Below are 16,052 nucleotides of genomic sequence, written 5' to 3' on the forward strand. Positions count from 1 at the left end.
TTATTTATTTATCAGATTCCAGCCCTGCTCTGTAGAGTACTTGCAAATGCTTTAGCTCAAAACTATATTGATTTACTTTCGCTTTCACATCCAACTTGCTTGATGAAAATACTGAACACTACATCCGCAAGCTAAATATCTGTGAGCTGATGGCCCTTCCTATTTGATAGTGATGGCTGCAGCAGGGAGACCGTTTCTATACACCGCACAGGTGCTTCAAGGTAATTTCATTTAGACCATCATTTCCCTAGTTCATTTATCACAGCCCTGTGAGACTGCGTTGAAGACTTGTGTAGTCAAAATACAACTCAATGTCAAAATAATATGATAATGGTTACTGGTGTGGTTTGCTTGTAAACTAATGACTTTCCTCCTCAGTTTCAAACATTGTTATCCCAAACTTCCATAATTTTATAAATCCTGGTAATATTGAGTTTGGAGAAAATAAAACACTTCCACATATCCTGAAATGCTGTAAGATGTCCGATGTAGTCACACCACTGCATCATGTTCTCGATACCTACTGTTTTGAAGTTTCAGGAGATGGAGGGACGGGTAGGGTAACATTGACTTTTTAGGTTCAGCTTTAGTCTGTCTTCCTCTTTCTTTCCTCTGTTGAAACTGATCTAAAATAACTAAAAACCCAGCTGACAGGACAAGAGTGGCTCCTGCCATGTAGAAGCCTGCTCTGTAATCTCCAGCCATATCCACGATCAGACCTGGAGAGAAACAAATGATAGCAATGTGATTGATAGAAACAGGCTGACGTAAAATAGCTCAGCAGCGTGAACGTATCTTCTCATAAAGTATGTATGCTGGCTACATACCTGTCCTGCAGCTTTCTACATCATGAGTTGAGTTCCCATGCATGGGAACACCACCCCATTAGGGCATTTTAAAATTTGAAACACAAGTCACATCTCATTTATTTTGCATATGTAAATTGCTAGTAAAACAAAATACTGTGCAACTTGAAGCACTTTCCAACCTCAAACATGGCAGACAACTCAGGTCATGGCAGAAAAAAAACCAAACCATACAGCTTTGTATGTGAGCAGCGCCATGTTTTGTGGTGTCATCAGTTGCTGTACTTTGTACCATAACTGTACAGTAGGAGATTAAAAAAGGAAAGGAGTGGCCTCTGCTGGAGACACAGTCGGAGAGGTTGCCTGCAGTGTTACAGGCTTTCCTCTTCATTTAGCAAAGTCACAGATGTTAACAAAAGACCCTGGTTTTTAAGCAACTCTAAGCCAATCAAAATACCTAATGCCATCATGTACAGTACTCAAAAGACATGAGTAAAGTACTAATAGTAGTGCTGCAGCAGTATATGTGGTAGTATCAGCTGCTCTGTGGATATGACAGCAGGTTCATTGGTGGGCTGATGAAGGCTGCCTGCTTGGTCTCCCATTAGAAATTTTGTCCACGTTTATTGTACTCCCAAGCCCTTGTTCCAATTTAACATCAGGCCTGTTGGGCAACAGAACTCGGAATACACATCTTACAGATTTTACTCGTAAAGTAGGAGAGGAGAGCTTAAGAAGCACTTAGGGTTCCTTCCTCTTCCATACCATCCTTTTAACTTTCTATATATATACAGAGGGGTCACACTGATCCCTGGGTAATCAGTATTAGTGACCAGCCACTATATAAATGTTTTGTTATCTTTTTGGTTTCAGATCTTCCCAATATACTTTTAATATCGTTCTGTCTCAAATTCTCTACAAACCTTCCCATTTCCTATATTTTCAAAAGTGAATTAAAATATTCCAGTATTTAGTCTGACTCATTTGCAACCTATTAGGGGTGTCATTACCACAAAAGTCACTGTAGTTCACAAGCAGTGGTCTTTGCATGAGTGTCATGTCACTTTCTAAAGACCCTCCAGCTCACAGCTTGTTTGCCTTGCATTTTTCCGAGATGATTTTGTCTCATTTCCAACCCATAAATCCATGTGCTGACTCACTGTCTGCTCTGTCTTCCCACTGTATTTATGTGCTGCCTTTCACATTTATAATATTGGTTAGCTCAAATGCTGTCTGCAAACAGCAGGCATCTCTGCAAATATTTCTTTGAGGTTCACATAGCCTAATGTTTCAGGCTGTTCAATTTGAACTTTTGTAGAAACTTTTCCAACAATACCAGCATTTATGCAGCATCACTAGTTCTCAGATTTCAGTTTTGTCTCTGAGTGTATGGATCTGCTGTTTGTCGCAAAGGTACACTTGCATAGCAAGACAGTGGAAGTCCATCAGGTGGGATTCAGGAAACAGGAGCAGCATCATGAAAAACCCTGACATTCTTCCCTGCTTTCATACTGAACAAGTATCTCTAAAACCTCAGAGAAGAGAGGCAGCAAGATATTAATATTTTGCAGATAAAGTAAACTGACTCTTTGTTTTTACATACTTCTTGGTCCAGATACCTCTGAGCTAAAAAAGCAGGATATTTCATTCCAGATACAGATTTTTTCAGTTTGGATTACTGTTCTCCTTTCTTGTTAACTGCATTTTGCAGAGTACCATCTTAACTTACCAGCAAGAGGAGGCCCCACGAAACCTCCAGTGCTTCGAATGAGCATGAAAAGCCCTAAAGCACTGTCAAAATCTGGCATGCCTACAACATCTGCTAGGACTGTAATGTGAACAGCGACCGTCGTGCCAAAGAAGAATCCATAGAAGCCAGTGAATATTGCCAAGGACAAGTAATTGTTAGCTAGTGGCAACAGCATCAAGGAAGTGCTGATCAGTGTAATTGTCATTGTCAGCAAATGAACAGTTTTGGTAATGTTGAGGTTGGCATACCAGCCACATAGCAGTCTGCCTGTGAAGTCCACCATAGCCAAAATGGATAGGAGGGATGCAGTCCATGATTCATCAATTCCCAGGCTGTAGCTCAGTGGAACTAAAAATAACGGGGGAACAAAAAAACTCATAGCAGCTAATATGCCAAAAATGGCATAAAGTACAAACTCCGGTCGCCTCACAAGCATCCAGTTGAAGGTTTTGTGTGTGATGGGAGACATATCTTCATCTGTCCTAGATGCACCATTGTCAGGTGGTGTCCCAACTCTAGACTGTCTGGCCTCAAGGAGGCAGCTGCTTGCCAGGGGTCGCATCAGTATTCCACAGACACAAATGTTGAGTTGGATGCCGCCTATGATCAAGAGGGCACCTTTCCATCCGTATTGACTAATCAACCACTGGAAAAATGGCCCAAACGTGAATGCAAAGGCACATTCTCCAGCACTGGCAATAGCATTGGCCAAAGCTCTTTTCTTGGAGAAATAGTGGCTAACAATGCTAATGGCTGGTGTCCATGAAAAGGAAATCCCAAGTCCTGAAAAACACCAATATAAATAGCACCAGTTAACCGCTACTGAGGTATTTTCTGAATGTGGAAATTAAAGCAGTTAGTGCTCCTACATTTGCAAAGTTAAAGACTGGTAAAAGAAAAATACTTTTCTTCCTAGCAGAAGCATGGGCTCTGCTGTACTATGTGTAAGAATGTATTTGAGGCATAGGTTCTGTAAGAATATATTGCATGTTCAAGCAAAAAAGCAGCAGTATAAAGTACACAGCAGTATATTCTCACTGTGGAAAAAGAGAGCTGGTTTGACAAGTGTGCCACTGGGTAAGAAATCACATAGCCCCGTGGCTCAGATTAGACAGACCTCGGAGTGTCCCTGCTGTTCTAATCAAGGCTGGTCCTAGATTAGATCACCAAGTTAAGCTGAGCTGTGTTCAGGCTAGAAGGTGAGGGAGGATGTGAAGGAAGATGGTGTATTAACCTCCATTTGCTCGTCATTTTCTTTCCTGACTGTGTTGAGCAGGGTTTCAACCTGCTCTAACTTACGGTGATTTTAATGGCTCCCTAGAAACTATCTGGCAGCTGAGGACTGCCAGAAGGCTCAAATTCCAGACATTTTCTCAGGCATCCAGCATGGAACTGGGAATGGTTTTCTTTATTCCCTGCCAGCTTCTCTTCCTGTTCCAGGAAAAACTGCTATCTGTGGAGACAACTTTATGGACTGTTTTCACCTGGAGTAAAGCAAAGGACTGGAATCAGCTGAAATCCTGGGCATGTGTTCAAAATGTAAGATTATTTGATAGAAAGTACAAAATCTGGAATGTCTATATCCTTGTATTTCAGCACCCTTTAGGTTTTTAAACCTTCACAGACCTATTGGATCTGAGTAAAAACACTTCTCATTTTCTGGTTGCATACCTTTTGCAGGTTAAAATTACTAATTATTCACCTTCTTTGTCATTGCAGGTTTCTAGCACAAAGTCTTACTTCCTGAGTGAGACATGCGGGAAATGACCTTTGAAGAGGGTTGCTGGTTCTAGTTGCTCATAAAATCAAAACAGAAATCATATTTTTAAACTCCTACCATCAGCACAGCACAGTGCTCTGAGTTGCTGGTGAAAGAAATCCATAAAGCAAAAAAGTCATACCCTGTAGGAAGCCAGTCGTTGCATACATCCAGACCATGCTGAGTCCAAAAAATCCCAGTGCCATTCCTGAAAAAGCCAGGAGTCCTCCAGTGATCACAACTGCCCGATGGCTGTATCGTACACATAGTGAGCTGGCCACAGGGGCTGGATCAGTGGCAAAATAGGAGAAGATAAAGAAGTTAGGCACATTAAGCTGATCACCATGAGCAAACAATCAAATAAAGCATTTGGAGGAGAAATACCCTTACAATGCTTGTCTCAGCTTGAATTCTGCTGGAGGGGGCAGGGGACATCAATCAGGATTTTAAAATTGATCTTTGCTAATAGGGAAATGACTGTCCTTGCAGCACAGATTTTAAAATATATTAAAAATATGTTGACTTTTTTAAATTGAAAGAGCATTTCAGTGCTTTCCTTGTGGAACAGCTCTACTGAATTTCATATAAGGATACAACTAGCGACATGACAGAAGCCATGTAGCCTTTTAACAGAAAGTGAAACCCATGCCACAGATTCTCTATGTTAATCTATGAAAACTGTATTTTTGAGAGTGTATTACTCATATGGCTGGCATGAGAACTTTCTGGAGAAAACTAATGTTTATCTTCTAGAGCTTTGCAGAATCATCAGTTCATGGAACTGCAAATGTCTCATAAAGGACCAAAAGCAGAGGTTTATTCAGAGGTAGTATTTTTCCAGGAATTTGCCATTCCTTTCTTAAATTTTTATTTCAGTGCTATAGTTTCTCTCAGCAGACTGCAGGAGCTCTTCAACACAGGAGGGCAAAGTTGCACCAGGTACTGGGCTGACTTGGCGCAGCTGTTCCAAAATCGAAAGCACCGGTCGCTGTCTGGCAGCACCTGACATGTTAGTGATATTTTTGCTCAATTAAGGATCAGTTTACACTGTCTAGCTGTTTTCCATCAGCATCACAGAGCTAAGATCAAGGCCGTGCCTATCAAAGAAAGGCATTCTCTGTTCTGTGGGGTTAGTTTCCAAGTCAGTGTAGCCTTTTTTTTTTAGAAGAACCAAGGCCACTAGAGGGATCCCAAGTAACACCTGACACTACCAGTTCTCGGTATGATTTCCTAATGCAACCAGGGAGTCAGCTCCCTACAATTTAATTATATTCTAGAAACTGAAGTTCCGGGATAAAACAAAACTTGGTTAATGAGGACTGTGTTTATAAACTGAAAAAAGTGGGGAGACAATGAAATGATGGCAGGCAGCAAGGGAGGTTTTACAGTAGTTTGTAGGGGCAGGCTGTTGCACGTTCACCTGTGTCAAGTGAGATAAGAATGAAGATAATTTGGCAGCTAGGACAAACAAAATAAGCCAAGCAGATAGATATTAATGGCTGCAAAATCTGCAGGACGTACGTTATCTGACAGCAGGTAGCTGGCAGAAGCTATACCAACCACAAATGTGCCATCAGCATCTATAGCAAAATTAAAATTATTTGATAAGCATGTAAAAATGATACCGGAATTCATTCATGGTCTGTAAGATGTAGTGGAAGGGCTGAGACAAGATAAAGCATGTACAGCTGGAGAATCACATACATATGATGAACAAAAGAACAGAAAAGTAGACTCAGGATAACAAGAGAGATCTGTGGAAGTACTTAAAGATACAAGAAAGATTTGCACTTGGAGCAGAAATATTACCAAAAAGCTTTTTTTTTTTTTTTTTTTTTTTTCATAGAGAATGAGGAGAAGAAATTGGAAGAAATGGAGCCTGGCATAGCAGGAGGAAGAAAGAAGGCAGGCACAGAACTGGAAATCGAGAAGATAGCTAAGGTCCAGGGTCTGAAAGGTTAAAGGGCAATACACAGAAAACTTACAAACAATGGAAAGGCATGACAATCACAGTGCAAAGAGAAAGATGATGAGACATATATGTCAGTACCAAGAGAAGGCCTATGTGTATGATGGGGAAAATCCTTGCTACAACAGAACAGCCTGTTGCAGGTGCAAACCGCAAAAGAAGAAGCGTGTGCTCTCCTTCCACAGGAGACACAGAGCTGCTGTTGAAAGGATCCAAATGGGAAAAATTAATAATTCACTGATCATCTTTCATAGTGAGCCAAATGACACTGAAGGTTTCCCAGAGGAACACGTTAAGAAAGACTAAGCCAGGCCAGGAAGATGGTCAAAGAACTGGAGGCTCAGATGATCTTCAGCAGAAAGTCTTCTTGTCCCTATAAATGAAGCAAAGGCAGGAGAAGGTAAGGAAAATTATCTCGTGACCTGAGACATTATGAGCTGATATACAGAATGGTTTGGGAATGTTTGGCCATCAAGCTGTATTCACTGAAAAAAGAATATTTTTGTAAGATTTCAAAGGATGAAAAACAATTTCTGCTGAAAATTATAGCTGCCTTCTTTCAAGCAGGCCAGTCTCACACCTGGCTAGGCAAATACAATTTTGCTGGTTTATACTTGGTATTATTATTTAATATGCTCTATCCTTGATACATTCCTATATAATGTAAATATATAGTAAAAAAACATCCAACATGGGACTTTGAGTTCTTTCATGCTCCTATGTTGGCTTTTTTTTCTGATGAAGTACATATGTCTGAATGACAAAATAGTATCACAGCCTAATCTGTAAACAAAATTGATAGATTCCCATGTATTCATTTCTATAGTCCATGAAGTAGATGGAAAAGCACTTTTAAATTGATTTTCAATTAATTATTTCTGTCAGAATGAAACAAACTCTAATACTGCAAATCAAGCATCAAGGATAGCAGTTTATGGAAATTACAAAATATTTTCAACACAAGACTTAGGCTATTTTTTTAGTTTGACTTTGAATTACTGTTCTTCTGAACACATTTTCAAAGAAAGATCAGTTGCTTATGATCTTTGGAAGCACTGCAATTACAAACACTGATAGGTGTGGACTGAGTAGGATGCATACAACTATATAGTGTCTATGCTATGATATGTAATCACAAACAAAATAATGATAACATCTATTATGTAAGGATACTTACCTATTGCAACTATATATCTATATGGGAATATGCAGAGTGGAATTCACAAATCCTCCACAGTTCTTAACTGCATATTTAGAACCCTCACCTTAATGGTGAAGGATCATCCAGTTTACAAGGGCAAGAAGGACTCTGTAGACAACTAAGTTAAGAGCCAAATGCAGTATGTTTTATATTTTTCCCTCCTTCATTTGGTGAGATGTGGTATTTGACCTGATCCCATAGCATATTGCCTTTGGGATAGTTTTTCTCTCTTTGCTTGTGTGTCCTTGTCTTCCTTATGTTCTCTGTAAGTGAAGTATTTTTTTTTTCTTTCTAACTTGGTGAGTTTTCTGTTAGATCAATGGCTTGAAATCATCCTAAGAGGGAAAGAAGAGCCAGAACTGGCAATACATGGAAGGAAGGAGGATCTTGGTAAATAGAAAAATAAGAAGTGGGGGGAAAGCAGAATTGAGAGTCACCATTGTGGTAGCAGATGGCTTATTTGCTAGGCAGGGTCACAGTCCTTATGTCTTAAAGTACTTTGAAAAAGTGACAGTCACCGTGAGATCAGTGAACTTGCAAAAACTGTTTTAAGAGTTTGATCCAAAGAGCTCTGAAGTTCTTAGGATTATCTCCAATGAGTTTGATTCAAAACCCGTAAGAAAATTGCATCATGTGTCTAGGCACCTGAAATTCTTTAAGGTGACCAGATTCCTGTATATGTACAGAGTCTTCATTAGCTGATTCCATGTCTGAGGTACGGATACATTTTTATGAGAGGAAGTAAATACCAGCTTTCTGTATAGAGGGAAGTATTGTCCTTACATGTTTCCATTTTGTGTGTTTTTTTAAGATAGCTCTTCGAATTTTTTTGAGTAGTTAAGGCATTAAAATAACGTGCTGAGGAGCACTTCTACCTACCTCCTAAATGAAAGATGGCAATAGTAACTGATGTGATCCAAGAAGTGGTGCTTGCAAGTTCATCAAAGTGCTGCTGAATTTCAACAAAGAAAAGACCAAAAGTCTTGAGGACAGCAGCAGTGAGGCCCATCACCATGAAGGCTGACACTACCACAACCCATCCATAGCCACCATCTGGTGGACTGCTGTCTTTGGCCTGCATCCTTTCTAGTTCTTGGATCTTCTCTCAATTTTTTTCTTTTTTAAGGAACGGTAGTGATAGCGGTAAGGATTTTTAACAGATCTGCAAATTAGCAGAAGGCCCAGTGTTAAACAAACAAACTAACAGATTCTAGGAATTACTTACACATGTAATTACCAAGTGAAAATACAATACACATTTCAGTGGTTCAATTGAAAATATCATCTGGGAAACAGATGCCCCAGGAGACAGAAGGCCGAGTAGAAAGTAGAATAAAGAAAGTAAAAAAATGAAGAAAGGAAAAATGTTCACGAGGAGGGCAGAAAAAAGATGCATGCAGAAGTGAAAATAAGAAAGAAAACAATGGGAAAAGAGATGAAGTAGACACTGAGATTTTCAAAGACAGGCCTAGGATTCTACCCATTCCAGCAACTTCAAGAAACTTGTTCCACTCACTTTTCAAACCAATACATTATAGTAAACAATTAGAAAATCAAATGCCTGACAGGATAGCATTCTTTCTAATGTTCAATGGGCATTAAAATTAACTTCACAAACTTCAAAGCCATCAAGCCAGTTGTTTGTATCCACCAGCCTCTTCTCATAATTGTGTGCATGGATAAAGCATAATTATATTTGCTAAGTTGCCCCTATGAATAGTATCACTAGTGTGACAGAACAAAAGGCAGGAAAACCAAAAGGATTTCTAACCTTGAAAGGGCAGGATGTCTGTCAGTTTCAGTCTTCTGGGTATCCATGTAATTGGAAATAAAAGCTACTTTACTTATCTGGAAGTCTGAACCTAGTGGACTTTCCAATCCTGAAATGGCATCCTCTCAAAAAAGGATTGCACCTTCCATTTGTCAAATACAAAAATGACATTTAAAACCAAAACAACTGAAGTTGAAGTTATTGACTATGGTATCTTCTCAACCGTGATACTGTCTATTTAATCACTGTGTAAGTTCCAGGAATACAGCAAACCTGTTTTCTTTCTGGTTGTCCTTTGTCTCTAAAATCCCATGTGAAGTGACAACTTTGACTAAAGAGTGGGAATCTATAAAATACTAACTTTTGCTGTTGTTGTAAGCAATACTCTATAACCATGACAATTTCTTAGTAATTCCAGTGGCAATAGGTCTTCTCCCTATGTAAACAGGATGTGCACAATCTCGAAAATGGTATTCAGCATGAAATCGGGTGTTACTCTGCTCTCTGAGGAATATATTAGGAAACCCATATTAGATATGGTACTGGGTGTCGGAATACTATCTGCGCATCGTGAAACTTTGGATCTCCCTGCCACATAATAGTATGGATACTAAAATGTAAATAGAGGATTAGTCTGTGCTGTACAAAACTATTGAGGATTACCAAATGCTTAAAAATGGTCCCTGGCTTAAGAAGTCACCAAACTGCAAGTACTCAGAAACTGGAAAGTATCACTTCATGCTTAGTCTATTCTTAAACATCCCCTTTTGGCCTGAACCAATATAGCCAGTTTTATAGCGTAAGTTGCAAGAAACACTATGTAAGAATTTTAGGGTCATCAGCACTTGAGCATTTATAAACATTAATGGCTCCAGCACTGCAAAGCACAGGGTACATGCTTCCTTTTGAAGCCACCTTAACAGGCAAGCACATCTTATTAAATGCATAGCTGAAGAAGCATACTTCCGCTTAAAAGTTTTGTGACGAACTTGGAGTAATCACACAGTGTATGGGGGACATAGTGTCTGGCTGCAGGAGGGAAACATCCTTACTTTCTCCTTATTTTTCATGCACACTAAATTATGAGTCAGCATGTTGTACAAAATGTGAGAGACAAAAAAAAAGACATGGCACAGGAACCAGTTTTGTTCTAAGAGGAAGAATGTGAGCTAAAGATAGCTAAAGATGCCTACATTTATCTTCCCTGTGTGCAGCTGGGAAAGATGAGGGTTCAGGGAATCCATACCACTAGAAGCCATCCAGTACGAAGCAGCAGTCATTAGTCCTGTGATCTGCCCCACTGAGGTACCTTATGTCAGGAGGACCTAAAACACTGCAATAGGGTAGGACAAAGAAGCTGACAAACTCTTGTAGGGATCGGAGGTAAAATCATACTGCTGTTATGTGTCTGGCTCAAACTTTGGACTAACATGTGGCACTGGACACATTTGCATGACAGACATAGCTAGACATATTAATCAGCCGCACAAGGTTTCAGACAATACCCTGAAAATCTTAGAACTCAGCCACAGGAGAGGGAGAAATGCCTTGTGGTTGAGGTCTGTATGAAGGAATCTGGTTTTCATTCCCACAGCTTCTGAGTGACCTTAACCAAGCTTTTTTTGATCTTGCTGTACTACTGTTTTCTCAGTCATCAAATGCAGCCAATACTTTCAGAGATCATTAATTTTGTGAGGTTGAAAACCTTAATACTTTTATTAGTGCTCACATACTATAAAAATATACAGAATCTAGGTCAAGCTGCAGCCATGTCTTCTTATATTATTGGGCTCAAACGGCATGGTCTTAATTTGTTTTGAGGTACTGAAGAACATAAAACAGGATAAAACACTCAGGCTAAAGGAGCCTGCCTAGGCAGAGTGATACAGATGTTACTGCATTCTGCATGGACATGCCTGGGCAAGGGATTATGGTTTCTGCCACAAGACAGAAACAAAAAATTCTACTTACAAGACAGCACTCAGACTAAACAAGGCATGCTAAAATCTTCTACTTCCTGACACCAACCACCACCCTTCACCTTCATTAGGCAAACTTTGCCCTAGGAGTATATATCAGGCTCTACTGCTCACAGTATTTAAATAAACAGTCGTCTTCCTGACCACAAATACGTCTTTTATGTCACAGTTCAGAATTAAGCCTCCAGTCTCTTTTAATGACCCTAGTGTTACATGCAGCTCCAAAATGAAATTACTATTTTGTTTGCGTGATTAATCAATGTGGTAGTTATCTCCCAGGAGCCCTACAGATTTGAGGGCAGTGCAGCTACATACTGTAGGGAATTGCGAGAATGCCTGGACAGCGTAGAAGAAACCACAGATGTTGCAATGGGTAGACATGTTTATTACTAAACTGTGCTCTGCTTTCATCTCTCCCTCACTTGCAAGTGAAAGTTTACTACAAGCATGTAATTGAGAAAAAACTAAGCTGAAAAAAACACCCAAGATTTCTTTTTGATCTTACATATTGAGTAATGGTAAATGGTAAGGTTTCAATGCCTTTACTTTCTCCTCTCGCCACTGAAACTAACCTTTTAAGAGAAAGGAGGACAAAAACTGCAGGGAAACTGCCCTTTCTGTTGTGCTTGGCCACATACATGATCCCTCAAAGAATGTAAAGCCATGCCTGGACATACTGGGATTCTACCTAGAATCCCTCTGCCTCCGAGCTTTCCTATGGCAGCAGGAATGGATGACCTGTGACACAGGGGCTTCAATCAGGAAAGCCACAAGCTACCATCTCTGCTTGGTGTGTGCGTCAGCCTGTAGTATCATTCCCCTTACAGCAAAATTTGCCAGCAAGGACCTGCAGGCAAAAGCGCAACCTTTATCTTTGCAGTTGGATAGCTACAAAGGTGCCTTTTGTGGCACCGGGGCTGTTCTTCTATTCATGCTTTACAAGTTCTCCAAGCTTTTATTCATGGCAATGATTCAGAAGGCTTATCAGACAATAATAGAATTAAATTATATAAAGTTGGTCTGTCTGCTTGCATTTTAGGGTGCCACATAAACTTGTGAAGACTGATACTTGTGTTACTTTGGTTATCTTGTGCTCCATTTTCTAATTTGCTTTTCACAAAAGAGTATGTTAGTTTAATATATTTACTGCACATTGCAGAACAACTTGCTGGTGGAATCAAGAAAGTTGTTGCCATGAATCCTAGCTTTCTTGTTTTCATGCAACTTGTACATAAACCTTCCCAAATAACTGAATTCATTCTCTCTCAGAGGTGGGGTGGACTCCCTGTGAGTTGGTGATACTTAGCACTTTGCAGAAACAAGAAGACAGAATAAGTGAATATTAAGTTTTTCCATGCTTAGATGAAGAAACAGGACTTGTTAGTGTGGGTTTGGTTTGGGTTTCCAGGGCAAGCATGGTACTCTACCTTGGATTTGAAAAAGAAGAAGAAGAAAAGGAAAAGGAAAAAGGAAAAAAGAAAAGGAGAAGGAGAAGAAAAAGAAAAAGAAAAAGAAGAAAAAGAAGAAAAAGAAAAAGAAAAAGAAAAAGAAAAAGAAAAAGAAAAAGAAAAAGAAAAAGAAAAAGAAAAAGAAAAAGAAAAAAGGAAAAGAAAAAGAAAAAGAAAAAGAAAAAGAAAAAGAAAAAGAAAAAGAAAAAGAAAAAGAAAAAGAAAAAGAAAAAGAAAAAAGGAAAAGAGGGGAAAGAAGAAGAAGAAAAGAACATATTTCATGTACACAAAGGGAAAACTACTTTTAGCAAAGGCTGATACTGGGAGAGAAGTATTAACTAGACTATGTTTAAGTAAGAACTAGTTAGCAAAGCCAACTACATATAGTTAAACCCAAAGTATATCTTTAATAAATTGATGACAGATTAGCTAATAGAATATTTTTTAAATTGTTGTACTAGAAAGAAGATGGAAAGCAACACAGAAATAAATTGTAATCTATGCAGAAACTTCCTTCGTATGTACGCCTTTGTACACAGCCAGGCAACAGGTACTCACTATGTTTGTCACACTTCTGGTCTTCTTCTAACACTGAGACTGTCTCTGCTGATGCTCACATGTCACCACAGCTTCAAATACAACACAGCCATGCTCTTCAGACACAAATTCAAGAGTACCTCATAACAAAATTCTCCTTTCTAACTTCATTAACTTAATTTTAGTAAGAGCCAGTCTAATCAATAAGACCTATAACATAATTTACTGACAAAGCATATGAGGATGGACAAGAGGTGCTGAATGCTCTGAGCATCCAGTACAAAGAAATAAAAGTATAGCAAAAAGAAAGTACCTTATTCAGGTAACCCAGGCTTTTATGTGATATGAAGCTCTTTCTTCACCTTCCAGTCGTATGTAAGTTCTTCAGTTCTGCTTTAAACCGCTGGGTCATCTTACCGATTGTGCCTTGCGTGCACAGTCTATCTGAACAAACTAACTTGTCTCATTCAGGATGCGTAAGCTGTCAGATTTTATAAGAATCCCCTCCTCACCTCCCCAAGTCATTTGACTCCACCTACACTCAGAAAAACAAAGTTCTGTCCTGACTAGAGATCAAAGAAAGCAAAATCAGGGGTGGAGGGAGGGAATGAGAGAAGGCAAATTTTATAACATATTTGCACCCTTACTTGTACTAGATCTGGACTGCTGTTTGTAGTTTTTATTAAACTCAACTACTGGGCCAATCAAAAAGTTTGGGTGTGTCAGCTGCCCTTAAATTCTCTGGTGTTTTGGGGCAGTTACTGTCAATGTTTGTTCAAATACGGAATTTATTTGTGGCTCCTCTGTGACTGTTCTGCTGGGCAGATGTTGGCTACAGCTGAGCATCACATAGCCTGAAACAACTACACAGATGATGGGAAGCTTGAATATGCTCTCAGGTCCTGAGCCTGCAACATGGATGGTCAGAAACTTTCACTGTATCTGAGCAGTCTCTTTGTTGTGTTTTTGGTTTTTTTTAAGGGCCCCCAATTCCTTACATACTGCTGGATCTTGTAAAGTTTCTATCCTCACACTTTCACTGCTAGTTTATTGGAATTGATCCTGCCTTTCCTAGCAATTTGCCTTGCACTGGGCTATTCTCTGCTATTGAAACAGCTGAGAGGGGAGAGTGGATTGTTGCAGTAGCTTGTCACTTTCTGTAATATTTTTATTTACGTGCTTGTGTGCTTACCTTAGGACTTGATCAGTGATCTCTGTAGTTGTGTATGCTAAGGGGAAGTATGAACATACAGATTGGTCAGTTGATCTGCATAACTAAGAAACAGATATATTTCATATTTTTGGGCATTTTTGAAGTAGGAAATCAGCAAGTTGGTGTGGTGACATTAAAATTTTCTTTCGCTGGAAGGATTCTCTAGGACTGCTTTGTAGTGCTGGAGAAGTCAAAAACACGGCTGAGAAAAATTATGGGCCAGTTTTTGAAGTGTATTTATTTAAGTGGGTACTGCTGACAGAAAAGTTGCTGCCATCCCTTCTTCACCTTCCTGCTACAATGTGGGCACTTATGCAGTGAACCAGAGTGGTAGAATGATCCAGCTGGGCAAAATAATATGTCAGGGCAGCTACTCAATTCAGAGAAATCGGTTGGGTGCCGTTACAAAGCAGAAGGCAGAATATGTGGACAGAAACAAAATTTGGCAGATGAGGGTGCTTAATCCAGAGGATAAATTCACATGGCAGTGGTAGCACAATTAGTACATTCACACATCCTGTGAAGCTGTGAGCCTGGAAGCTCTGCCTTATAGACAAGGAAATGCAGGTAAATTCAGTGGTGTCAATAAGGAATGATAACTGAATTACGGGCTTACTTGAAGACAAAGTTTCAGAGTAAATTGTCACCAGTGACACTGCTCACAGGCTAAAATACTATTTTCACAATTTTCTGTCAGCATATAGAATCTTTATGCTATACCTTCAGCTTTGTATGGTACTTCTCTCTAATCATCTACCATTTTTCTCCACATTTTACATTTCAAAATTAAACCTAAGCCTCTCTCACTTCTCCTTAAGAGGTAAGAAAAAAAAGTTTAGACTGTAATTCTATAAATACTACTTAGTTTATTTCCTGTTTAGCATGTAAGCATTTTAGGACACACTGAAGACAGCTTTCAGGTTTCCATTCCTACATTGGAGAAAACAGCTTATTCCAGGTGGTAAGACGAGTCACTTGCTCAGATCTAGTTTGTCAGCTCAGCTGTCACTAAGTGCAAGGGCTAGCTTTCACTTTAAGTGCTTGAACAAGCGCATAATATGTTCATAGGGAGACTGCTATATGAAATATTTTGGTGTGAAGTGAAATGAGAATCTGCCTGGAACATCTGTGCTTCAGAGAATAACGGTGATTCATGATTAGGAAGAGATTATGCTTAAATTCTGCCCAATCACGTCACAAAGAATTATTTAACCATTCAGGAGTCATCCATGTTGTGCCTTTTACTATTAGGCTTGTAGAACAAAACTGGCAATGCTTTAAACAGGGGCTGGCTATACATGCTTTTCAAAATGCTTTTTTCCTAATAATCTCAAAACTGAAATAGTGACTGTGTTCTGTGCTGCTGTAAATGGTTTCAGCTACATTGATTTAAAAGTTATTTCCTCCCTTTCACCACCAGAGAATTTGTTCACTGATTTCTCAATTGAAATAGGGTTGCTTTCAAAGAAGATACAAGATATCTATTGGCTGTTTATTATTATCGTAGTACACGAGGGAAACAAGTCTCTGCAGTGTAATTCTTATTTAAATAAACTGCACAAATGTAAAAGGCCAGCCTGCCATAAATACACACAGAACCTGGCAAAGTCTCCTGGCAG

At 39.3% G+C, this 16,052-nt stretch overlaps 1 protein-coding gene across 1 annotated transcript; it reads right to left on the minus strand.

Annotated features, from left to right (window-relative positions):
• Positions 1–307: 307 nt before the first annotated feature.
• LOC136114706 (monocarboxylate transporter 13-like) lies at positions 308–8,609 on the minus strand. The gene is made up of 4 exons (XM_065860160.2): positions 8,365–8,609; positions 4,458–4,601; positions 2,536–3,339; positions 308–719 (listed from the first exon to the last, which is right to left on the minus strand). The coding sequence occupies exons 1-4, from the start codon at positions 8,564–8,566 to the stop codon at positions 493–495; spliced, it is 1,377 nt and encodes a 458-aa protein (XP_065716232.1). The 5' UTR covers positions 8,567–8,609; the 3' UTR covers positions 308–492.
• Positions 8,610–16,052: the final 7,443 nt, after the last annotated feature.

Source organism: Patagioenas fasciata, chromosome Z (genome assembly GCF_037038585.1).
Source record: "Patagioenas fasciata isolate bPatFas1 chromosome Z, bPatFas1.hap1, whole genome shotgun sequence".
Classification (NCBI taxonomy): Eukaryota; Metazoa; Chordata; class Aves; order Columbiformes; family Columbidae; genus Patagioenas; species Patagioenas fasciata.